General features: G+C 41.6%; 1 protein-coding gene across 24 annotated transcripts in view; it reads left to right on the top strand.

Annotated features, from left to right (window-relative positions):
* The window catches only part of ncor2 (nuclear receptor corepressor 2), a 176,050-nt gene that overhangs the window by 51,079 nt on the left and 104,555 nt on the right, over nucleotides 1-20,416 (top strand). For all 24 annotated transcript variants that reach the window (XM_088618467.1, XM_088618459.1, XM_088618471.1 and 21 more), the window contains exon 4: nucleotides 3,803-3,980. In XM_088618467.1, coding sequence (XP_088474593.1) covers nucleotides 3,803-3,980 — 178 coding nt within the window. The remainder of the gene's footprint in view (nucleotides 1-3,802; nucleotides 3,981-20,416) is intronic.

The following is a 20,416-nucleotide window of genomic DNA, read 5'->3' as shown; positions in this document are numbered from 1 at the left end:
GACGCCTCATGTGGTCCATCAGCTTTAAAATTGCTTCCCGTCTCTTTAAAGTGTTGCCAAATAATAAACCAGAGACAGGCAAGCTGTTGGGAGCTTGCATATATAATTAATAATTAATCTTTATGTATATATAGGGCTGTTAATATAACAAAATAAAAGCCTGTTTGCTCCAAATATCCTGCCCCATATAAAGATGAAGCCCAGCCACTACTTGGGTAAAAAGCCAGGGTCTCCCAGTCCTTGTCCCGTTTTTTTTATTCCAGCCAAGCTGTCGGTTACACAATTGAGCCCTTAATTGACTTAATAATAGGATTAATGTAAACTGATTGACAGTGTTCAACTTCCAACGTGTTCGGGACAAAACAGAAAAAAAAACGGGTGCATGCATCACTCAACGATACTTGTTAGTTCAATTAGAGCTTCAATTAGGTCATTAAGATTTGGCTTAATGAAAATCCACAGACATTGTGAGCCTCCAAGAGGAGCAGTCAAAGGAAAAAGCAGTGCGTGACCATCAGAAGGACCATTCAGACAGCCTTCCCTGAAGAGCATTATGAGCTTTCACTACGTCTTCAGTTGTCACTTTAAGGGGCCAAATGATGTTTCCATGCTAGGAGACTAAATGATATCTGTAACCATGACATCTGTGTGGCGGTGTGCTCTTAGTGATTTTAGCTTGTAAGAACCAAGAGAAAGTGAGCACGAAAGTGAAATAAAGAGAGACAGTACACCATCGTAAAATGCATTTGCTGTTTTTTAAAAGTGCCACTTCAGGAATTTTTAAGAGGAAAAAGCATATTAGAACAGAAGATAGTTTGCTGAACCTCTTAGTTGTTCTTAAAATGTAGGTTAATGGTTTTAATTCTAAATGTGTTAATGTAATGGTCTTGTGGCACTTATAACCCTGAATTAAATACCCTCCAGTCTGCTAGTGTTTTGTATCCACTCCAGCTGTATATGCTAGCTATTGTTTAGGTATTTACTCTACTGCATCTTTATGTGATCTTATGGTTGAATTACACTTTAGCCACATTGTGGTGCTTGTCATTACTGTAATTTTAGTGCAAGAATACAGTAACAATTCATTCTGTTGATTGTTTCTGTTTGTCTCCATCCTTAAAAACGTAAGTGAAAAACAAAACACTGCAAGTCCTTGTAGAGAAGGTCCTTATTATAACCAAATTCCAACTGAGCAGCTCTGCAAAAACTGTACATTTTCAGAGATTTGTATATGTGCTCATTTGGGGTTAGAAAGTCTTTTCAGAATTTCTTGCAGTAAACTAGATATATTTCTCAGGCATATGGCAGCACAAATGCCCCTATTTATATGCTGAAGCAGCAACAAAAAATACTGGAGATATATTTTCAGATACAGTTCTTGTGTTAAGTACAATCATCTGCAGCTGCCTAATTAGACAGTCTACTGGGGGCAAGGTTAGAATCCATTCCATTGAAAGGGCAATGTTTGGAAATACCTCAGTGGCTGTCATTTCTCTTTCTGTCCTGTTGGTTACATGTGAAACCCCCTCTATTAGGTTTCTAGAAAAATTAATTATCTGTATTACATTGGCTGTTTAAAATCAGGCTATTTCCAAGGGCTAAATATGACAAAATCAAAGATCTTGAGAGAATTACTCTGACGTTAGAGGTTGGGTTGCAGATACGTGCTCTAGAGGTTCTGAGCTTTGAGAAAGTGTACCATAAACATTCAAGCCCTTTAGCAGCCCAGATAGCAATGTTTACCCAATAATACAAAGATAAAAGTTAACACAAGGCCATGCATATATGAAAAACACTGTAAAACAGGCCTTTCACAATCAACCTGTTTGTCTATGGGTAAGGTCTAAGTTGGTTCCCATGGTTACAATGGATTCCCATTAAGCTTCAATTACTGTGCCCCACGCTCCCTTGTTCCCATGTTGGCCAGTGCTGAAATGTGGTCTCTTGCCTGAGAAATGGTTTTAAATGGCACTTTCTCACCGGAGCAGGAGTGGGAAGGCCTTTCTTGCAGCGCTCTGTCCTGCTCGCTCCGCGGCCCAGAGGGGCAAGAACGAGGCAGAGGCTGACAAAAAATGTCTGTCTCCTCTGTGTGGGGGAGCCGGGCACCCCCCCCACGACTGGGTTTGGTTGTTGAAATTGAAAGACCACTGCTAGGGTTCAAGATAAAGGCTCTCTGTGCGGCATGAAGAGGTTTTTGAGGTGAGGGACCTTGACCTGGTTTTCCCGCCGTTTTTCAAGAGCACAGGCAAGCGGAGGAACGCTCTCCGCCGGACAGGAGGGCGACAGCTGTCCACCTGATAGGTGAAGTGGAGGCTTGCTTGCACTCGAGTGCTCTTTATCTTGTTCACTTTGTTTCTCTCGCAAAATGAATCCTAATTGGTCGTTTAGCAAGCTAAACGATGCGTTATTAAAAAAAAAAACCTCAGGGTTTGTATACGGACATGCGGGCACTTTTGGAGAGGTATGTGAAGGTTTGGAAAACGGTTGCGAAGATCTCGGACCTCCTTATAGCTGTTGCTTACTTAATGAGAGAGTAAGGCAGTGGGTCAAACAGCAGCCTGGCTAGTCTTGCCACATGAAGTCGGATAACTGTACATCGATGGGGCAGTTATGTTTGCATGTTTTATTGCTCAAATTGGCATTTTAAATTTTTACCCATTCAATTTGGGTTTTTCCAGGTATTCGGTAACACAAAAAGGATTTATGAAGCAAAGGGAAAAGCTTCCGTATCCGTTTTGAAATGTTTCGAACGAGAGGTGTCCATCATCCAGACGTTTCTGGAAATCCAGCCTGGGTCAGTTTTCACAGCAGGGCTGGGACGTTTGTTCTGGGTTCCCATAATCCTTAGTGTAAAGAATAGTTGCTGTTCCCAGTTTTCAATACACCAGTGGAATATTTTTATTAGATGTATTAACTGCACAGAACAACTGCTTGTAAAGTAAGGGAACAAGTAATATGTTTATTCCATGCTGAAAAAAAGAAGAAAGGAACACAACGTTTCGGCCGTGGAGCCTTCTTCAGGTGTGAGAGAGCCAGGACAGTAGGCAAAGGTAAAGTAGGAGCAGGGGACAGAAAGAGAGGGCAATCAAGAGGTGTGAAGTCAGAATGGGTGCAGAGAGGTGTAAAGCTTGTAAAGGTGTAAATGCTTATAAAGTATGCAAGGCAGGGTGACAGGGGTTATTTTGTGCTTTGACAGTGCAAGATGCCTGTACTGCAAAAAAACGCCACCACTTGAACATTAATACATTCTGTGCATCACCCAGCAATGCCAGCGTTACGTGCTGATAGGAGTATACCAAGTGCCCACAGAAGTTCTGAAAAGTTGGCCACTTCTCCGTGCTCTCAGTTCAAGTCAGAAACACCTGTGAAATACAGTAGTGGTTAATGATGTCAATGATGTCAGTGAAACAGTTAAGCATTCTCCATGTAAATTAAGCTTCTGAATGATATTATTGAACTGAAATATTGCTGTGTAAACAATCCTTCTACTTATTCATAGAAATTTCATATAACAAAAAGGTCCACCAATAAAACCATTGGAATAAAGCACAAAATGGGGGGATGGAAAAAGTGTGTGTTTTGTGTGCTCTTATGAGACAATGAAGAAATGTAACATGGCTAATCATTACAGTACAAGAAATCTCAAAGTGACTTAAATTAAGAATTGGTAAAAAAAAAAATCTGTTGAAATGATAAAGGTACAGTTCATATTTTAAGGGCAATAGAGGTTTGTTTGCAACTGTGAGATGAATGTGGCAATCATTTTTTTTGTAACCTTATTATTTGTATGTTTTCCCCTCAGAGGTCAAGACTCCCATATACGCTATGAACACATTTACATGCAGGAGCCCAGCAGCCAGTCCGAAGTGGAGTACGCAGAGGCCAAGCGGCCCAGACTGGACCTGGGGGCGGAGTCACTGATACGACACCCCACTCACCTGACCCCAGCTCAGATGGGCGGAGCCGAGGACATGTCAAAGGTCAGTAGGGCGTTTCTCTCAAAGACCCGACATAGGAGATGGGTTGCTGGCAGAGTTTTCATGGGGAATGATATTTAAAAAGAAAACCTTTTTTTCTTTACTCTATTTGATTGGTAGAGAGAAGTTCTTCTTCTGGTGCTTTATATGAGGAAAAAAATGCATTTTCATTAAAAAACAAAATGTGTAAGAAAAATAACACCAGCATTTGACTTTTACAAAGTGAAGTTTTCACATTTTGGTTTATGCTATATGTGTAGTGATCTTGGATCAGTTTCTGTGAACTCATAGATAAAGACTCAACCATTTTTAATTTTTGCTCATATATAGAATATATACAGTATTGCAGTTTTTTGTATAAGGTCTTAATTTTATTGAACTCTAAAGAATTATTCAATTTGCCCTGATAGAGAAAAAAATGGGGTGGCACTCTGGCACAGTGCTGGGACCGTGGCACCTTAGGTGCTGTCTGAGTGGAGTTTGTATGTTTTCCCTGCGTGTACTGTACATGGCTTTCTTCTGGGTGCTTCAGTTTCCTCTCACAGTCCAAAGACGGACTGTTTACGTTATTTGGCATTCAGGAAAAGTAGTCCTGCAGTGAGTATATATGAGAATGTTCTTATATATTGTTAGATATGTTATTTGTGGAACTGTAAATTAATCTGTGAAAATGTTCTTAAAATAATTTGGTTGCTGTAGGGGAAGTTGTGGGAAAGTAGAGGTTGTTATTAGAATAATGGTCTTTGATTCTTTTACTTTCAAATATCTGCTGGGCACTTCTTGCATTTTTATATCTACTGTATTAACTATACCTCCTTTTTGAAAACCCTCTGCAATATGAGCTCTTTGAATCAACATTTCAGTTATTTATCATATTATACAAGTGTGGTTGTATTTGGAACTGTGGCAGGCAAACCAGGAACAGGTGGTGTATTTAATAAGTTAATCACTTGTAGAAATCAATTAACTTCAAAGTGTACAATGTAATATGTTTAGACAGTGCAATGTTTAAAATTAATGGCAGCAAGCAATGACACGGCAAAGATCTCTGATTTATTCCGAAGGACAGGTTTAGAATGAGTGTGTGGTTGGTTATAATGCAGTTTGCTAGATTTAACACAGGAATTAAACTGTCCACACCTACACCAGAAAGTTAATTAAAGATATGCATCAGCAAAAAGGTAATACGATATGTCAGAAAGTACTTGAAACACAGTTTGGTAAAGAGTTCCAAACAAAGCATCCTTCTGTAGAATCCTGAAATATTAGTTCTCATAAGAGCACATTTTTGTAAAGTAGTGTGTACCCTTTCTAAATGAGGTCTTATTAGCATATGTTACAGTATTTACACAACATCCATTGATTCAGTTCAGCCCATAACTACGTTCCTCAACACTTTTCTTTTTGCTCACATTGTAGGCGATGAAAATATTGTGGTCACATAGACACCTACCCTTTTCTACATAGCCCATATATTTTCCACTCTGTAGGTTAGTTTTGGATGATTTGTATTTTTTTTTTAATCTTGAGAGCCTCAACCGGGAAAGGCCGAACGCGATTCCGTACGGTGGGATTACTCGCGTGTCCTGGGCTCCTCTGCATCGCATCGCTATGTGAGCGCGCCTCTGCTGCCAGGATTAACCTTTGCCGAGTTTTCCAGTGGGCTGGGTCAGGCAGCGATTAGCGGAGCCGGCAGTGACAAAGATGGGACTTGGCGTCCATCCGAGTGGGCTGGGAGTTTTCGCAGCGTCTCGGCGCTCAGTTTCTAATTGAGTGATCCTGCGCCCCTGTGCCGCGGGCTCAGGAATCATTGGAGCTGTTTGCAGTGGAGAGAAAAAACATCAACAAGGCTAACCACCCCACCCCCCACCCCCCCACCCCCCCACCTCCCCCTCTGCCAGCTCTCTGCACTCATGCAATTACAGGTGAGGTGACCTTGTTTGCTCTGCCTGATTTTTTTTTTCCCCCCTCGCTTAGCATCTTATTAGATTTTGTTATGGACTGCACTTGTATCGCCACTTTATTTTAAATTCCGATTTCAGTTGCTCTGAGACGTGGGCCGAGTCTGCCTACACATATACACCTTAACTCGCTCTGAATGTCCCCAGAACCTACTGGAATATATGCCACCTGTCTAATCTCTCTCTGAAGTAAATACATTTCTACTGATCTGTCTGTATGTCGTCCTAAGTAAGAAGAGCTATTTAACTGCTAATTGGAGAAATCTGTGGGGGGGTTTTTTCTGCGAGTCCAGTGTTGGACAGTCATTAGTGAGTCTGGAGTAGTGGAAGGGTCCTGATACATGGCCACTGTCTGTGGATGTATTATCCTTTTTGTTACAATTGGCTGGGCTGAGACTCCCAGTGCAGCCTAAGTGAGAGCAGAGCTTTCAGAATGCATGATGTAATGTTGCAAAGATCAGCAGGATAATTCCATTCATTTAGAATGCAGAGTAGATCATGATTGCTATAATGGCTCCTCTGTCTTTTTTTTTGTGTAGATAGAGCTCTAGGAATCTTGCGGTTTCAAATGCCATGACAACTGTTTTGTTCTCCTTCGGCTGTGCGCTGAGTCTCGGCTCTCACTGCCATTACACGGGAAAAACCTTATAAAGGGAAGAACAATGTTCACGCTGGATCCAGGACAGTAGATGCTCTGAGCTAGGCAGTTATGTAGGGAGGGGGCGTAGAGAAGAGATGTTTATATTACAATAAGTGGAGTCTTTTGCTTTTTATTTAATATCTCACGTCTGCAAGCCTTTTGTGAAGACTGGCCTCATGAGCCCATTCCCATCCCATCCTCCCATGGTGACACCAGTCTTGCTGCTGCTTTGTAGAGTTGTGTGGATGGCCCAGTCCACCACTGGGAAGTGGTCTGGAATTATTACGGTCTTTAGAGCATTTTTGGTTTTTCCATTAGGAAAGGAATCTGGATGGGCTGCAGCTGCCTTCTCTCTGCAGGTTGAGCGGAACTTGCTTCTAGGTGACGCAGTTGTGGAACTGAAAGCCAGCAGTCTACTGGTCCGCGAAGAGTCTTGTTAGCATAAAGGTACATTTGTTAGCAGTACTGGAAACACACTCCCCACCTCTCCTTCCTTCCAGGGTTGGGTTCTTGCAAGCCTGTGGGTTATTAACTGCTACCCCCCTTATCGATTCTGGGGATGTCCCCAGCACCAAGGGGTTCCCCATGAAGAGGGTGGTACTCGTGCTTTAAAAAAATCAGGGCATTAGGAAATGCTGATCCTGTAAACCTGATTTCGGAGACTTGTGCTGTGAAACACTTGAAACCACTTTCACCAGCATGCTGTGTGCCTTTTCATCAGAATTCTAGACTCAGGATCCTCCTTCTCCTTGGTGTACTGTATTGCGCAAATGTGAATTTGAAGAGCAGACACATCTGGGCACATGAAGATTGCCTCTCAAGTTCAGTCCTCTAGAGACTTCAGTAGTAACAAGACAGAAGTAGGAGAAGCGGTGGCGATGCATACCCTAGACAGCTATAGTTTCTTCACACTTGCGTATAAATATTTATTGATCCAGGTTAAGTGTAGCAAAGTCATGTATTTTTACAGTGTAATTATGATAACCTATTCATAAATTAGAAACTCTTGAACAGGCTCGAACGGTATGGCCTACATGAAGATCCACTTTAATTCAACTGGTGAAGCAGTTTCTCTCTCCTTCACCTGATCTGGTGTGTCGATCCCGTTTTGTATTTGGAGTGTTTCCCTGCCTGCGTGTAATATTCTTCACTTGTCTAATATAAACATCTTCTGCCAGGTGTTTGCCCCTTCTTGAATCGCATCTAGATCTTTTTGAAATGCATTGGCTTCTTTCCTCTGAAGCTGAAGCTGTTGTCGAGCTGCTGGTGCCTGCAGGCTGCTGCACATCCCCGGTGGATGCCGCACTTTCTCAGTGACGCCCTCTTATATGTGCAAAGCGGTTTGGGGGCGCAAGCGTTATGTAAATGCGAGGGATTATTATTAAGTCTCTATTTTTAAATTTTGCCAAGAGGATTTTCTCCTCTGGCCCAGGAGATTCGCGGCATTGGCCATGAGGCTCCGCTCTCTTCTCTCATGCAAACTGCTTTCCAGTGAGTTTGTCTCTTCCAGTCAGTGTTTCAGAGCATCCTCTTGGACATGTCTAGAACCCTTGAGAGGCTGAAGAATCGCATCGATGCCCCTTTTTAATATTATCTCCACTCCCGATGAAGCTTTGGGATTTCATGCAGAGTACAAACTGTGGCGCATTATTCACTTTGTGGTGGATATGTATGATTAAATCCCTTTAACTGTGATCGTCTCCATTAAAGGTGGTAATTCAATAAATAACATGGCAGATTTGATTCAATTGCTTAGATGAACCAACAGGTAAAAGGGATTCCATATGGAAGCAGTTTCTGCAGGGACAGCACCTAAGTGTGTCATTATGATTTCAGTCTCTGATGAGGGCAGAGCTGGTTGTGAATGTTGGCTGTGCATGCAGAAAGTTTTTTTTTAGCAGTGCACTTTCTCATATCACATTCCTATGATCTGCCAGGTGAGCTATGAGGAGAGCCCATTGGTTGCTGTAAAGATGTTCTGAGGTCTGGGGTTTGATTTGTTTGTATAGGCGTATATTCTATGCACACTCTGACTTGTTGCACTTATACAGCTACTCATGCGTTTGCATGCATGTACAAACTGGTATTGTCTTTTGTGTATAATTGTTCTGTTTGGGCTTGTTCTACCGTTTGGAGAACTAAAGATTACACTAGAAATTATTGTTGCCTGCAGCAGTGTGGAGGAGTAGTTAATGCGTTGGACTTGTAACTGGGTCCGTACCCTCAGTGGGTGATTGCTTTTGTTGTGTTGAGCTGGGTGTCTTACCCAGACTTGTGAATGCCCCTGTTTTATCAGTGGGTATCTTCAGGTCAGCATTGTAAAGAAGATTCTGTTCTCAATTGACTTATCTGATTACATAAAGGTTTATTATAATTCAATTATGTGCATGGCTGCCTGAAAGCTTGCATGGCATGGGTTTGATTCTCGACTGGAATGCCTTCTGTGCAGAGGATGTCTGTTCTCCTGTTTGCATGGGCTCTCACTGGGTGTTTTTAAACGGTCTGAGTGTGTGTTTGTGGTCCCTCCATCTGCTCTTTGCCTCCAGGATAGGCTCCAGATTACCCTGGGCCTTCCCAGAATGCTCAGCTTTCTGATCGTGGATGTGTGGATAGGCTGTAATTATATAAATGAAACTAAATGATCTTGCTTGATTCTGTTCTTATCTGAATTCATGTAAATAAATCTATTGAAAATTCACGTTCTGATGCATGTCATTAATCATACACGTCTTTTGGACAGCTCCACCACACCAGGACTTGCAACGGCCTGGCTCTGAGTCATTAATTGTGAATGACATAAGAAACACCCTAAGGGTATCATGGCTTTTTTTAAACTGGCTGTAGAGTGGTATTGTTGAATTTGTATTTCCCATAGCCTGGACAGAGTGTGTGAGACCCTGAAATGACTGCAGAGCCTTAAACATCTTTAGAGCACTTTGTATTAGATTATTGTCAGCAGAGGTGTGGGAAATAGGACCGAGTGCTAGTTTCAGCTCCTGAGGTAAAATCACCGTGGCATACAAGTGTCTCTTGCTGGGATCCTGTGAAGCGTACATTATTAAAAGGATACAGCAGGCTGCTTGAATCGCTGCTCTCTCTCGGCATTCACTGATTGCATCTGACAGGTCTTATATAACAAGGTTACTGCCTTCAAAGTGCAAACGGAATAGCTTGCATTTCCTAAAGATTGCACTGCTTCTGAAGCAAAGCTTGCTCTGCATTTCCATTTTTTGTTTGTATTTTTCTGCCACTGCTGATTTAATAATGCTGTTTTGGAAAACTTTGTTGAAGGCAGCTGGCCAAATTTCATAGTATGTATAGGAAGCAGCTGTATCACAGTTTTGAGTTGCTTATCATGAAGATCATTTCAAATTTAGGTCATTTCTTATTTGTTATTTTGTCATGCTAGTTCTAAAGATAAGATGGGGCTGCTCAAAACAGCTACTAATTACAATGTGCAGCAGTTCTTAAAAATTACATGATAGAACTAATCTTGTCAAAGTGATGCACCCTGTAGTGTAATTAAAAGAAGCTTTTATGGTGAAGTACTAAATGAAAGGGATGATGGATTTTGGAGAGTGACTCACGAAGTAGCAAAAAGATAACTAAGGGGCTTGCAAGGTGTTGTAAAATCACCAGATGCAGAAGGCTACACATGTAAACCAAAAGAGACATTGCATATGTTCCTGCTTACCATGCTTTCAAATTCAGGATTGTGTTTGGACGTCAGGTGAATGCGCCTGGAGAGATTTGTTTGACCTAGTTTGTATCTGTTAGGTGTATCAGCAGTCTCTCTGTCTAGCCCTGAGCCTGTCTGCTCTCTGTCAGTGTTTACTGGAGACGGGGGTGGGGGGGGGGTTGATCAGGAGCGACAGCTTTTTATTGCACACCTTGTTGTGAGAGTTGTGAGCATTTCACGTGTTTGTTTTTTTTAACAGTGCATGTCTTCTCTGTGAATTCCTGTTAATGAGAAGGAAAATGGTTTATACCTTTCTTTAAGAATATACAAGAGTGTTACATTCCCATTTGCTCTCTAAGGTTCTTTGTGGTAATGTGTGCAGAGCTGACCAGACATTTTCCCTCCTGTTGTGGAAGTTTCAGATGTATATTAGGTGCTCTGAGACCAAGAGGTACTGTAGTTCTTGGTACTTTAGCAGACCCTTTTGAATCTCAGATCACACTCGCACGTGCACATGTTGAATTTATGGATGCTCCTCATCACAGAAACAGAGTTATCAATTGATAGAGTGGTGATGTAGTTTTACGGTGATTTGGCAGTAGAGTCAATGATCCAGTGATCTTGGCAGCAGTGTTACCATATTGTAGCCTGATCTTATCAGATCTTGGAACCTATGCAGGGCTAAACCTAGTCAGCACTAGAGTGGGGAAAATTCTCAGGAATTCCAGGTTGCCTCTGTAGTTGCTGGTGGTAGACCAATAGATGGAACTCATCCCTCTGAGCTGGAATACCACTGTGAAGTAGGAGGCCCTGTCTTTTGAATGAGACTTTAAATTGAGCATCTGAGTATTAAAGTTCCTGTGGTGGTGTCGTTAACATAAGAACACTTGCAAATGAAAGGAGGCAGTTTGGACTGTCTAGCCCCTTCAGTAGTCAGTAGCTAATGGATCTGAAGACCTCATCCAGCTGTTTCTTGAAAGAAGCGAGTCTGTCAGCTTCAAACACACTTCAAAAAACACACCTGGGTAGTCTGTTTCATGCTCTCTCGACCCTTTGCACACAGAAATTATTCCTGTTCGTGGTTTTACATGCAATAAATTTCCATGTGGCTAGATCTTGTGTGCACTGGTTGTGTTGCGCTGCTTGTTCTGAAGACGTCCACTGGATTCAGCCTGTCAGCGTAGTGAAGTGTAGGACAGTCCCCAGGATTTGAGTCCCTGGCAAGTCCCTGACTCATTCCACAGTTTCAATGCCTTTCACAGTGACCAACATCGTATGCAGTGCTCTAAATGAGGTTTTAGTAGTGCGCAGTCCAATTCCTTGACTTTCCTTTTAACTACATTTCCTTCTATTGTATGTCTTTTTTTTATTACTTCCCCATATTGTCCAGAAGATGTAAATGCTATGTAAGACGCACCTTTTTTGTGAACGGCCTCTGCCAGCTCAGCATTACCCCATTTTGTATTTTTAGTTTTTCGCTGCGGTCATATAATACTCTCCCCTTGTCAGCATTAACCATCTGCCAGGTGTTTGGCCGGTCTTGACTTCTAAATAGAACTTCTTGACTGACTCAATATGTTTTAATTTCGATTTCTTCTTTTATAGAGTTTGCTGATCCTCATATTTTGGTGTCATCTGCAAACCTGACTTGCTGACTAAAAAGGTTGAGAGAGTAGAGGTTTTAACACCCATGTCCTGGACTTGTAAATCTGTCCTCTCTAAAGTTCTTCTTTAATTTAACTGGTGAAGAAATGTTCTCACTTCTCCTCTTAATCCGTGACTGAAGTGCAGCCCCCACCTGGGAGATACATAGCCTTTGTGCACCAGTAGACTCATTGCACAGCAAATCCAAGTGATCTCCTTTTCTTTGTGTGAAATGCAGTGGCAGCCTTTGAGATAAAAATACTGTATAAATGAAGGTGATCTTTGTCACTTCTAGGGTCCCACGTCAGAAGACACTGGATTTTAAATGTTCTGGCCCTGTGAGGCACTAGGTTTTGTGGCAAAAAGAGATAATCCAGTTTGAATAAAAAAGAAACCTCCAGCATTTACCTACTGCAGAGACATGTAGTTCACCTACTGTTGGTCAATCAACATAGCAGCCAAAAAAAACAGTGTTCTGCAAAAGAGTGTAAAGTTGCCAATATATTTTAAATATTTTTGTCCATTATATATTTTTTATTTTATGGAGGGCAGAGTAAGAGCAAAGCAGGGCCAGGTACGTACTGTACATGACCTAGTCATAATGTGTAAAACAGAAATATAAACGACTGCACTGAATACACAGACCTCTTAAACCACAGACAGGCCTCTTGATGTAGACTGCTTTTTATATTTCAAGCTGGGGTGCTAAAACAAGGCTGTTGCTCAGCCTCAAGTATGCCTTACGGTTTCTGGGGTGCATTGCATTCTGCCTTCCTGCACAAAATCCTGCTCTGCACGGTCTGCATGAAGAGAGAGGGGTGTTCTGCAGCCTCTGCTCTGTCCCTGCAGCTGTGGGTCTCCAGCTCCTGTTGCAGCCTTGTTACTGTGCAGCTGTTACGATCCACCATGTGCCCTTGACTGGAAACCCCCAGTGGCTTTTTGCATATATACTGTAGCACAAAAAAAGGGAGGGGGAGGACAAAACCGAAAACAACCTGGTGGTAAAACGTGCTGAATAGCAAGAGATCTTTATCAGCTGCCTAAGGAGACTGGAGCTGAGAGCTGAGCCCTGCAAATAGATTGTTACACACTGAGGCAGGATGTTTTCTTTCTTCTGTGCTGAATTCATAGACAGTTCCATTCATCCTGCGATGAGATGGTGAAGGAAATATCCGCTCGTAAAATCCCCTCCAGATCATTTCCAGCATGGAGGATTACGAGTGTGCTGCGAGAAGATTTATTTTTTTATTCTAACAGTTTGATTATTCAAACTTTTGAGTCCCAATATGACACATTAATTTTGCCGTTTTAAGAATTTGTTTTGGTGGTACTTTGGGGAAAATGACAGTTACAGTCCTTTTTCCCCCCCTTGTAGTACTAAACATCAGTAACGACTACAAAGTAAGACTCATGCATTCGATTTCTAAATGGAGGAGGTCAGGAGCTGGATCAGGGAAATGGATGAATACACCATGCTCTCACTAAAGAGGGGTGACTTGTCTCCTTCAGATGGTCGTGTGTATTCGCCAGGCTCTTTCTGTGCTAGTGTGAAGATTCGTGCTCTGGGGATAGGTTCAGGAGTTGGCTAAAAGAGGCGACTTTGTGGTCACACCTCTGTGACTCAGTCTCCCGTGGGCGATGGTCTGTTTCGTGTCTCACTTCTCACAGTTTGAAGATTGGGAAATGTTTTAATTTGCCACCTAGCAGATGGAGGGATTTCTGCCGGTCAACATCGAGTCAGAATCCTGCAACAGTATTTTAGCCAATTCACACTGCAATGTTCCAGTATCATATAACACTGAAACCCCCCTTTGTTTTCTGTCTCTCAGGTCGATGTGAAAAGCTTCTGACACCAGCTCTCATCTTCCATGCTCTCCTGCCTATAGAAACGATTAAAAAAAACACAAGTACTTTCAAACAAGTACTTAAAAAAAACTTTTCTTGGTTCTGGTGTTCTTTTGAATGAATGTGTCTGTCAGGCTTCACAGTCAGTTAATTTCACTGTACTGTGGACTACAACAGACACCGGTTCGAGGAGAATTTTGAGTGGGTGCGCCTCGCTCTGTTTCTCAGGTCTTGTGTTCTGACAGGAAGCAGTGGTTTCCAGTGCTGGTCCTGGACCACTCTGCGGTTGATTTTTGTTTTTTGTTTTTCCCCAGCCGAGCTCTCATTTGCACAAGTAATTAATAAGTATTAATTGACTTAATTCTAGAGTTAATAGGAACTGTTCGACTGTTTTCAGCTCTTGAATTTGTTTGACATTACCTTTTAACGATTGTAAACGTAAAATAAGATCCCAATGGCAAATAGTCCATTCAAGCCACTTGTAGTTCGATTTAAGGTTTTGATTAAATATTAAAGCTGGGCTGAAATGAAAAGGACCAGGATTAAGAACCCCTGCTCTAGGTGTTGCCTTTGCTGCTGAGGATGCTATGTTAAAAGTTAGATTAATTTAATGTTTAGCAGTGCTAGCTTCCCAGCTCCCCTCTGCCCACAATGTGCTTTCATTCCCCCCAGCCGTAGGTGTTGGACAATCTTGGTGTGGAAGCCTCCAGACCTGACTTTTTTCACAGAAGGAGAGGGGGATCTGCTCACCTGTCAGGGGAGACTCCTCTCTCCAGAGGAGCGGTATGCAGCTTTTGACTTCGCCGTCTAACTTGAAGATGGTTCATCAGGTTGGCCAGTTTGCTCTCCTGCTGCAGCCCAGTAAAAAAACCCAGTGTGTGCTCTTGAGGAGAAGGCAGCTTAGAAACAAAACCTGCTGCTTCTGCTGTGTGGCTTTGTCATTTGTTAGGGCTCTTGTCTGTTGTCACCAGCTCCCCTGACAAATAGGTAACTCGGTTTTCTGATGAATGTAAGTAATTTGGGAGAATTGGGATTTTTGTATGACCTAGATATTGCTGCGAAAGGCTTAAAACTGCATGAATCAATACGTTAATGAATCATACATGAAATTTGTCTCTTTTTGTGAGCCATTCTCTTGACCCTGTTAAAAATGTATCACTCCAGTGCAGTAGTATTCCTCGAGAGTGATGGAAGGAGAAATACAGAGGTATGATACTGCACCCCAGATACTCCGCTACAGCACTTCACAGTTAAAGATAAGAGGCATCTTTTTCATGGAATGATTTATACAGTGTGAGCTGTCGTTGAAGTACAGTCCTGATGGTTTGTCAGTTTGAACTGCGATTCACATCGTACAGCCCGAATGGTGTCTACTGGGTGCGGCTGAGAGAGATACAGATGTAGTCGATTTCCGTGGATCAAATTGCCCTTTTCTTGCTGACAGTGTAAGCGTGTTCAAAACTCCGTCAAGGTGCCTTATCTGTGCTTGTTGTTCGCTCACTCTTGTGTGTCAAGCTTGTGTTTCTGCCATTCCTTGATTGCTGCAGACTGGAAGTGCTTTCAGGGTTTTTTTTTTGGGGGGGGGGGGGTAGAAAAATACATGTGTTCCAACATATCTCCACTTCTAAAGTCAACCTCTGTGTTTATTTTGTGTGTAACTTCAGGGTTTTATTCAGCCTAGCAGTGGCGAGCCTGAGCAAAACAAGCCTGGAAGTGCTGGGGCTTGATACCAGATGCTCAGTCTGGTGTGTGGAGCCACGAGAGCCACAGAGAAGATTTATGACCTTCATAAAAACACACCCTGGCAGGCACTTGTGTTGTAGAAACGCCCAGTTCATCAGCATTGTCTTTCTCTGTGCCATGATGCAATTGCAAGCAGCCTTCTTTGTACAGACGGCCTCTGTAGGTTCCCAGTGTTCCAGGTTGTTTTCTTCATGAAGGGCTGTGAAGGAGGAGGATGTGCTGTCATACAGCATACAGGGAAGATGTCTGTTATGCTTGGCATTAGCATTGGAAATTTGAAACTTATTGCAAGGCCAGATTCTGAATCCATGGGCTGGTGATACACACACGTTTGTGTTTTCCCTCTGAGCTCGGGTAGTGTTCAACTACAATGCAGGAAAATCACAAAGCCTTAGTAATACTGTATGCCAGTATTCAATAAGTACATTTTCTTGGACGTTTTTCTTCAATGTGCTCTTATAGAATGCAGAACCAGTATTGGCAGTCATCACCAGTAGTTCTTTAAACCCTTCTTGCATCACCACTGGAGGTGCTGTTTATTTCACACAGAGCTCTCTTCGCTATTTGGAAATATGATGGACACGCTTTCTACAGACTGCAGTGGACACAAACTAATGCATCATGTAAACTGAGTGTGGATGGCATGTTTGTTTTTTGTAATGTCTGGTGGCCATATTTTGCTTGATCATTATTTGAGGATCAGATAAGCCTGTATGTGGCCTGTCTCCTGACTTTACTTATTTTTGGTTACAGATTGAGTCCTGCCACTACTGCCACACTCCTAGTAAAGGAGCAGTGAACACTTTCAGCTTGTATAAACAATGCCTTTTGTGATAAAACCCATCAGAACAAGAAACTATGTACAGTAAAGGCTCCTCATCATGTTAGAACTGCTGTCTTTTTCTGTTTCAGAAAGAAATCAAAACAAGATAGGAACTATTATGGACTTGCAGATCCGTTCTTAAATGCTGTTTATTCTTTGCATTGGCCTTTTAAAAAGTAATCTGATGTTCCAATACAGCATTTTTCAAAGACACTCAACAGCAGTTTAATGTAATTCACACAGAATGCTCTGGGCGGTTACTAGCCAAACAAATGGATATAAAGCTTAAGCATGCAAAAAAAAACTCCACAGCCTGCAAGAGCATACAAATATCGTGCCTAAATCTTGGATACATAACTGCTTCAGAGGAATTGGCATCAGGAAAAAGCTGTTGACACAGAGTGAAATTAGTGGGAGGTCTAGACACTGAAGGATCATCTGAGTCCCGAGAGAATTCTCTGGTAGAAGAAGCAGTTCCACTTCCCTTTATATACTGGCAGACACGACTACAGTGTTATCTTTGAAATGTTTAAACCTTGCATTGCTGGAGTATGTGTGTGCCTTGGTCTTTTATTTTTTTCAATCTTGCCGTGTATCGGGTTGCTCTGGATTTGCCAATCGCAACAAGGATGAGAGTTTATTTTCGTTTACCTTTGCTGACTGTAATAACAGTTTTCCTGTGTCTGGCAAAGATTGAAACGTAACACTGGAAACGGAGTGGGGTTCGAGGACCAACTTCCTGCTCTCCTGGAAGCCTTGGGGATATAACCACAGGGGTCCTCCTTGTCTTGGGAAAGATCTGTTATTGAGGCTTAAACAAACACAAAAAATAACCAAGTTATATCATCAGGCCCACATCCAGCTAAGGGAGGGAAACATGACATATCCATCAAAAAGAGCTGGATAAAGCCAGCAGCATGGTTCCTTCAAACAAAAGATGTTGAAAATATTTCCTCTGTAAGAGGAGTCTGGAATAAAAGAGTTTCCTGTGTATAGAAAGAGCTTGCCGTTCAGACTATATATATATAAAAAAGGCCTTATGAAGCTTGTGTTCCATTCCGTTTATCTTCATGTTGAACAGATTTTGGTTTTTACTACAGAGCTACAGCACATTAAGTGATTTGTTTGGAATAAATTGTTTTTGGTGAATGTGTCTCAAGAGGGCTGTCTTGTCATTCTGATTACTGAGCCATACAGTTTTTAAAAGGACATTTTTTAAATAAAGACCTGCTAAGGGTATTTTGTGGTAGTTTGTAAATTAAAGCAGTAGTGCTTTGCTTTCCAACCCCAATGTATAATCAATGGCAGTGCTGCCATACTGTAAAAACAAAAGCACTGAAAAGTCAATACAAATCAAAAATGATTCCAATCAGCATGATGGCCTGTTTGTTCCTGACAGGAGTCTAGCAATCAAGACTGCGGTTCCCTGTCTGCCATTCTGGTTTCATCAGGGACTACTGAGCTGCCTGAAACATCAGGGATTTTGATCTTTGATCGCATTGACAATCACTTGATATTTTTTGGATTTGTTATTATAAGCAAGGCATGTGAAATACGCGTTTCCTTTTCTTGCCCAGCTTCTGAAAATCACTAACAAGGATAATAATTTAATTCCCCTTTTCTGTCTCAGCTCCTCCCACTCCTACCCTCCTTTCTTCTTGGTAGCCAGTCATACAGTATATATATATCTAGGGGAACGACACTGCTGGGGAAACATAAATAAAGATCATTGTCAGAGGTCTGGATTCGGTCAGCTTAATCTTGTTTGGCACATGAGAGCACTGCAGCGCAATTAACAGAAAAAACGACAGTCCGTGAGAGTGATGGGTAGGCTGTTTTCTCAGTTCCTTAACAGAGCCAGATTCTCTATATTCTGGCATCTGATAATAAGGTTTTTTTTCTTCCGTAACATTTCTATATGCCGCTGACGTATGAATGATTCTACCATGAGAGACAGGGCTGAATTATACACATTACTAGCAACTATAATTTAAAAAAATCCCTCTAACCACAGAAGGGGCCCACAGCACTGTACATATAAAACGATTTTGGCAAAGCATTCACTAAATGCTTATCTCTTGAAAACCAATACTACAAAGAATCAAGTTTAAGAAAAACACCAGGCCTTAATTGCCTGGCACCGGTGTAATTAAGGAAGAGCTTCATGGCTGATACAGAAGGGACTGCAGCTCAGTGGTCCAGTTGTAAAAAATCAGTATCAGGTTGTTTTTTTGTGGGAGTAGGAGAAATTAATTACCACTTAGTTTCCAGGACATTTTTAGCACAGTGCTTCTGATGAAGAGCCCCAAATCACCAAGAGCTCTCTATTCATTTTAGTCAAACAAGGTGTCCTCCGGGTTTATCTACCCTTATCTAATACACCGGAACATGGCTAAATTTGAACATTTAATCACTCATTTAGTAATTAAATTTTTGTTTTTTTGTCAACAGTCATAACCACACAAATGTCAGATTGCCTACATGTGATTGGATAAGGCTTTGCCTGTAACTTTCTGAAGGTTGCAAGTGAGTGGCAGTGTCCTTGGGCCTTTTCTTGAAGTTAGACATGTGACAGGCTTGCTGCTCCTCTGAGACACTCTCTCTGTGTTTATCATCTTTGCTCTGGCTCTGGGCAAGCATGCACATTAACTAGGTTACTCCACAGATAAAGGAGAGCTCGAGCCTTTAAAGAAATAAAAAAAAATGCAATTAAAACTGCCCTTATTTTTCAGACTTTGTGAAGCCTCATGAAAACTGTGTGAGCTTTAATTTCAATACTTTTTAACGTGGAACTGTTAGTATTTTTTTGAAAGCCGGAATGTATAACCTTGACATGATCCTGCATAGTTTGTCCTCCTCTGTATAACTGGGATTTGTCCACATTGAGAAATGAAAGCAGTATTGGAGAGTAGGAATTCTGATGCTGGAGTTTGGAACAGGCTACTCAGCTGTGTTGTTGAAGTTGATGCCCTGGTTTCCTTCAAGAAACAGTTTGATGAGATTCTGAGATCAACTGGCTATAAAATACCAAACAGGCTGGTCTGTTCTCGTTTGTAACCTTTCTTATATTCTTAAAGGTCTCTTAAAGTGACAACCTTTGAACACCCCCTAACACTGGCCCTTCAGCCCTGACATTTTAAAACCAGTACAATTAAAATTATACATGCACATACAGTAGATGAGTCCTGATATACAATGATCTTTTCGCTGTTTAATATAAAAAATGTACCAATTGCGATATTACATTGCTGAGATCTTGCAAACCAGTTGGTTTTTGAAAGTGTAATTATTTACCTCTGAAAGCCCTTGTGTTGTTTTTTTTCACGCAAGACGAGCATTTATAACATGAATTCCAGAAATGAAGTGTGGTTTGTTTCCCCAAAATGTACAGTGTGTACACTAAAAGTATTTTTTGTTGAAATACATAAATCTAGATAATATACACTCTGTGTGTGTGAGATTACCCAAAAAACCTGGAGAAGTTCTGCCTGGAGGAATCCTTCCTCAGATGTGCCAGAATGTGTAATCCCTGCCAGGGGAAGATTTACAAAACACTAACTACAGGGGCGTGAATGTGATCCTCGTGTTTTCTGGACTTTAATCGTGATGAATGTGCTTTTGCTTTGTGTAATGGTTTGACGATCACAGTACAACATTTTTTTAATTGTTTTAATCAAATCACACAATCTAATCTGTTAATCCTTCCATTATATAGTTTTTTTCTTTTTCTATAGTTTCATCAGGGTTAAGGAATTTACTTTATGTAATGTGTATGTGCACAGTAAATCCTGCATCCTGGAAATGTGTAAGTAATGTAAGCTTTTATAGCACAGAAGGATCCAGTGAAACTTTATATAGGTAACTTGGTAATGTTTTTAGCTGTTAGAAACGTAATATGAAGCATAGCTTAACCGGGTCACAGTTATACTGTAAAACTGTCTCTCTTCTTGTGCTTAATGGACACGTAGGTTTTCACAGACCACGGTCTGTGCTTTGACCTACTGCGTGTCCTTCAACAAGTTTCTCCGAGTACAGGCCATTAATGCTGCATGACAGGGCTTGGGCTTTTTGTAAAAGACAGGCGATACTTGCACACCCTTCTGT

The sequence above is a fragment of the Lepisosteus platostomus genome, chromosome 24 (genome assembly GCF_059453375.1).
Source record: "Lepisosteus platostomus isolate fLepPlt1 chromosome 24, fLepPlt1.hap1, whole genome shotgun sequence".
In the NCBI taxonomy this organism is placed as follows: Eukaryota; Metazoa; Chordata; class Actinopteri; order Semionotiformes; family Lepisosteidae; genus Lepisosteus; species Lepisosteus platostomus.
The sequence above is the reverse complement of the archived record's forward strand: the minus strand, read 5'-3'. Positions and strand labels throughout refer to the sequence as shown.